The sequence below is a fragment of the Temnothorax curvispinosus genome, unplaced genomic scaffold (genome assembly GCF_003070985.1).
Source record: "Temnothorax curvispinosus isolate PA1 unplaced genomic scaffold, ASM307098v1 QBEX01009655.1, whole genome shotgun sequence".
Taxonomy (NCBI): Eukaryota; Metazoa; Arthropoda; class Insecta; order Hymenoptera; family Formicidae; genus Temnothorax; species Temnothorax curvispinosus.
The window spans coordinates 54,675-61,202 of NW_020219435.1; the positions used below are offsets into that span (position 1 = coordinate 54,675).

General features: G+C 32.4%; 1 protein-coding gene across 1 annotated transcript; it reads left to right on the top strand.

The window, feature by feature from the left end:
* Nucleotides 1-1,054: 1,054 nt before the first annotated feature.
* LOC112459226 lies at nucleotides 1,055-2,051 on the top strand. The gene is made up of 2 exons (XM_025023245.1): nucleotides 1,055-1,088; nucleotides 1,282-2,051. The coding sequence occupies exons 1-2, from the start codon at nucleotides 1,055-1,057 to the stop codon at nucleotides 2,049-2,051; spliced, it is 804 nt and encodes a 267-aa protein (XP_024879013.1).
* Nucleotides 2,052-6,528: the final 4,477 nt, after the last annotated feature.

Consider the following 6,528-nt stretch of genomic DNA (forward strand, 5'->3'; position numbering starts at 1 on the left):
ATTTTAGTGTGTTATCAAGGTCACCCTCCTGAGTGACCTTTAGAAGGTTTCAGCCTGCGCTCGTTATTCGTTAAAAAGTTATTAATAAAAAAAAAGTTTGGCAAATATAGCAGCTATTTTTGAGTATTGGAAGGCAAAAATAACTAATATATATGTCGAAATAGTTTACGCATACACTTTCCACGCAAAACGAGGTGCCACATGGGTTCGTGGCGTGCTTTACAAGCTCGTTTATATATATACATAAAGTTATTAATAAAAAAAATTTGAGAAACGAGCTTGTAAAGCACGCCACGAACCCATGTGACGACATTAATGACTATGCTAATTAATAAACGTGCAATTGTATAATTGTAAAACTAATGTTTATTAGGATTTATATAAACAAATTTATTAGGCGGCAGTGTGGTCTAGCGGTAAAACGCCAGACTCGTAATCTGAAGAACCAGATTTGAGTTCACTAGAGCCATGTAAACATGGAATGTTTTTCCGAAAGCTGCGCCCTCCGTGCAAGATAGGCTTTTGTGCGGAGCAAACTGGGCTCCGTCTTTCGGAAAGAGACGTTAAGCCGTTGGTCCAAAGGGTTAAGTGAGAGGAGAAGAGTAGTATTGGATGAGAATTAAATAAAGGGTTGGAAACGTCCCTAGAAAACGCCTTGCAACCCTGAGGGGAGTCAATAAACGTATTTATCTTTTTTTTATAAACATATTTATTGAAAAAGTTTGACAGAATCGTCAATTTCGAGCAAATACATAACTACAATCGCGCGAAAAAATGCCTCAATACGATCTTTGAACTCATACTAACGTTTGAAAAGAAATTCTGCCATATAGCCATTGTAATGTTTCTTTCTTAAAATTAAATGCGAGATTACGCGACCCAACTGGCCAGTATCAATTTATTTAAGTAACTCACTACGTTTCAACCTTAATTAGGTCCTTCTCAAGTGAGAAACAATACATAAGTCACGCAACAATGGATCATGCGTCGCCAAATGCTGCGTCCAGGCCACATTGTGCGAACGCCACGCTAGAACGAATATGTCCATATAAGTATGTCGAATATAAAGATGGAAGAACATATCAGTGGTAAATCGTAAAAATTTACATATAATGTACGTCAAAAAAATAAAAAATAAAAAGTTTCCGAGAGTCGCAATGTAAAGTTTTAGGAGAGTAAGACAGATTATTTTTTCCACTAGCTCCGTTCCGTGCCATATTCAAAGTCACAATGATACGTATAATACACAATGACTAACTATAATAAGATGTGTTCCGAAAGTACCGTATGACAAACCAAATCTTGTTACTAAAGTGGACAAAGGCCAGGTTATCGTTATTATGGATAAGAGCACGTATCTTAGTCAAATGACCGAATTGCTTAGTGATAGTTTTACATACAAAAAAGTAAATAAGAATCCGATAAATAGAATAACTACAAAGATTAAGGATCTCATTAAAAATTGGTATGACAAAGACATCATCAGTGAAATGGGATACAAACGACTTAATTGCACTAACGGGAACCTCCCGCGTTGTTACGGACTACCGAAAGTACATAAGAATGGCTTCCCACTCCGCATTATTGTTTCTGCGGTGGGTAGTCCATTGTATGAAATAGCGAGATTATTACACGATACTCTTGACCAATCTGTACCTGTACCTCATTCGCATGTTAAAGATAGCTGGTCTTTTGTTGATATGATAGGCGGTGTGGAAATTGAAGATGACGATGTATTGGTTTCGTTAGATGTGACCGCACTTTTCACCAACATTCCTAAAGACTTGGTTACCATAGAAAAACGATGGAATCATATCGCCGAGAAAACTAAACTCAGTCTTCCTCAGTTCACACACACGATAGACCTGATCCTGAGCTCTACCAGGTTCTGCTTTAACGGAGAATTTTACGAACAAATTTTCGGTAGTCCGATGGGATCCCCCCTCTCCCCGATCCTCGCTGACCTCATTATGGACGATCTCGAGACGCACTGTCTGCAGTCGCTGAATGGCATTCATGCCACCGGTGCCCGAGGTCAACACCGGTGGTAGTAACTGTTTTGGAAGCCCATCGCTTGATCCCGAAAATTCCGACGACACGGGGAGTGCTGGGACTGTACGCTCTCCGCGCCGACCCCTGGATGTCCGATCACCCTGGGGTGGTAAGGTTTCTTCCTGTATGTTGTCCATTCATGAAGGTTTTGGTTTTTTATTGGGGTGGCCTTCCCCTAGGACAGACGGCTCACAAGAGGATTACGCACTGTCCAGGTGCGCATCCTACAATCAGATGGACGATTGCAATTTAAACTTTAACCCCACGCAACCTGTGAGCAAAGCGCAGGGAGAATTCAAAAATTGCTCAAAATGATGAGCCCGTATACTTAAGACTTGATGTAATATAAACATGTATATCAATCATCCATGAAAATTCCAGTTAATATTATATTTTTATCGCAGATACGTTAGCAACTTTCGAGTTACGATAAGTAAAGCAAATTTTACAATATAGTATAGTGAATTTCGTGTTTCATATTTCCGCGTTTTCATATTTCGTATTTCCATATTTGCATGTTTTCATATTTATATTTCGTACTTATATTCATGTTTTCATATTTTCATATTTTTATATGATTATATATGAGTTTATATAATTTATATATAAATTATATATAAGAAGCATTTATCCTGTATATAATCATATATAAACTTTAAATTCGGATTATCCAATAGATGGCATTCGATAGGATTCGTTTCTCGCATTTAAAATTTGTCGAACAGTGGTATAAAAACGGTATCAAGAGACACGGCACTGTCTCACGTTAAGCAGTGCCAAGTTATAATATATAGAATAAATCATTTCACTTTTGATTTTACAGCTTTTGAAAAAATATACATCTTAATTTATTGATGCTTTATTATCGAAGTTAACAGTTCTTTTTTAATATATATGATATTGACTATATATGATCATATATAATTATATATATTTACATAAATAATATTATGTTTTCATATATGATTATATATAATTATATATGATCATATATAGAGACAAAATTTATATATAATTGCATTATGTATAATTATATATATTTATATATAATTATATATAATCTTTTTTTCCCGGGAAAGCAGTTCTTGGTATTTTACCATTTGGTATTGTCTACCCGTAGTTGTGGACATTTATCGTGTCGCTTGATCAGCTTATGCTAGAGAGACAGAAATAATCGAAGTTACAATGTTTACACAAAGGTTTTCTTTACACAAGTAGCTCTTCTTGTGGCGACAACGGTAAAGGTTCTTTCAGTTGTCATACGCACGTTCTCCAATCCATCGAAAGGTACGTAATAAATAGATAAAATTATTTTTTATCTTTCATTGCAAGCATAATATTAGAATCTCAATGCAAAAGTACTTCTCAATATATTCTTAGTTTTCATACAAAAAATGGCGCAGTCAATTATAATTTCATAATGTTACACGTTAATCTTATTAATATGTAATCAGTTAGAAAACATTACTACAATTAATTATTAGTACATTTCGTGTAGATAATATTATTTTTTCTTAGAAGGAAGTTAAGTCTTTCTAAAATACAAATCTGTTTATAAATAAATATTTTATGAACATTTTTCAATTTTATTATCATATATATTATTATCGTATTTTATTATTATCTATGTAAATGCGTTGTAGCATAAAATTAAAGATTTATACAATATGAGAGAAATTTTGATTACATTTCCAATTTAAATCTAAAAAAATATACAAATATACAAAAGAATACAAGAAGGTATAAGAAGAATATTAAATGCAACGAAAATTGTGTTTGCCAATATAATTAACATTAGATATAAATCACTTGATTGCGATTACAGATATAACTCATGACATTATTGACGTAAAAGTTGGATATTACACGTCGGATCGATGAAGTACCAACTGCGTTTATGAAGTATGTATGTACTAATATACATCGGATGTGTTGAGAGGATGATTGCATATGTATTGGGTTGGCCAATAAGTCCGTGCGGTTATTTATAAGTAACATTTATAAGTAAAAAACCGCACGGATTTATTGGCCAACCTATTACATGTAGAAGTATGAAATACATATTTCATTTTACACTACAAAATGTTTTAGATAAAAGTTTTATAGATTTAAAGAAAAAAATGTAATACGTATAATAAATTTTTCACGGCATGTACCTTTTATGAAATATGAGCAGCAATTACATTTTTGTAAATGCTGCTCATCGTATGATTTTTTATATAATTTTCTTATAGAATTCTTTTTATATAATCCAATTTCTCTATCTTACACAGGATGTTCCAGGTCAGATCAATAAAACTTCAGGGACTTATAGAAAATTGAATTTGGAACAAAAAAGTTCCTATAAACACATAGGTCTGGAAACGTTTCGTTGAAAAGTTATAGTTATTAAACCGAATAAGTAACATTTACTTTGCCAGTCAATAATTAACACAACTGAAAATTTAATTGATTATACTGGCAATGATTATAATCGTGGTAACGATTATAATCGTCGTGACCCTGGCTGAGGTAATATTTTTCGCAATAAATTTAATTATTTAATTAAGATGCTTATATTATAAGCATCTAAAATTACATCAACTTCAGAATGACCAGAATCCTTGGTCGAAAGTCGGTGACGATTTGTCACGACGATTATAACTGTTACCACGATTATAATCATTGCCAGTATAGTCAAGTAAATTCTCAATTGTGTTATAGTTATTAACTTCAAAAAATCACGTTTTTTTGTGATTTTTAAAAATAACCCATCAAAACTCTTTATTTATTTGAAAAAAGTATTGAAATAAATCTTATGGGTAATTAAATAACAAAACGAAATTACACCAAGTTCATTTAATTTTGATTGGACATTCAAAACAAAATAAGCTGAAAACAACGAAAAAAGCAGAAACTTGCAAAAATCACTTTTTGACACAGTATGAGTAAGAACAGTAGGTACACTCCGTCAAGAAGTTGGAAATAAATATAGCGATTTGCACAACTAATAACATGGCGATTGTCATGGTAACTGCATGATATAACTGAGATAATAAGAAAATATCATAGACGTCTATAGATGCGGGGGTTTCCGAGATTGCTAATTACGAATCCGGCATCAAAATCGTAAAATGTAAAATCACAGATCAAATATGGCAAAAAAGGGTGAAAAATTAAACTGATTCATATGAAATAAATTTTCGCGGAATTGGAAGGGTTGAATGCAACGAAGTAATAAATCAAATATGATTGCGTTTATAACCCGGGGAAAAAACCTCTTATTTATTCATATTAGTTTATATTAGTTTATATTAGTGGATGTATGATAATATATGGTCATATAAGAAATAGAAAGATAATCTTGAACAATATTATATGGCTAAACCTCTTTAAGTATAACTTTATATGGTCATATTTGATCTTATATACTAATATATTATTATGTGTGATCATGTAAAAGTATATTTATAAGGTTAAAGATAATTAATAAAATATATTTAAGCAACCCAACTGTCCAAAATTTCTCCTTTATAACCCAGTAAACAATTTGTCAGCAAATTGTAACCAAATTGACACCAAATACGCGCAAAACTTGTCGACAAATCCGGTGCGATCTGTGTCTGCAATACGCTTGTGTTTTGCTAGCAAAGCTTGTGTACATGACTTGACACCAAATTGACGCCAAATATCGAGCAAAACAGGGCAGCAAAAGTTCAACGGCAAATTTGCGCCATATTGTGAACAAGGCTTGCCAACAAAAGCTCGACAGCAAAGAGTACCCCACGTTAAGATAGGCAAAATGCCACTGTCAATGAAACGGAAAAATAATTTTGGATCTGCATAAGTACACTAAAAAAAGAATTTTCTACGATTTTTCCGACCATCCATCCCCCCTCCTTTTCCTAGTGGCACCAAAAACCGCTTTTTTCGAAAATTATTTTTTTTCTCCGGTTCCTTTATGTTAAAAATTTTGAAAAAATTTGAGAATATAGCTTATAAAAAGTACTAAACACACAATTTTTTTTAACTTTAGGCGCGTTGAATACCTAACCTAAAAAAATAAAATAAGTATTTGAATCAATTTTTTTCTAATTTTTTTGATAGTTGCAGGTCTAATTACTCTAGAAAATTGTATATTTTAGTGTTCTACATGTATTAGAATTTTTTCAGATTTTTTGAAATGGTGGGCCGTACTCAAAAATGCAAAAAACCCTATTTTTAGCCACTTTTGGGCCTTTTATGGTCCTCAAATGATTGATAGTGCCTTAACTGACTCTAAAATAAACATAATATATTACTTTTAGATATATGTTGTCAATATTTGATACATTCCGATACGTCTCATATGTTTTTGAGCATGAAATCAGTCATAACTCAACGAGAAAACCTTAATTTTGTATAAAAGTGCCTATTTTTCGTCGCTTTCTGGATTTTTAGTTATTTTATCTAAGTTTTTTTGCATATGATTGGTAAATGTAAATATAAATATAATAA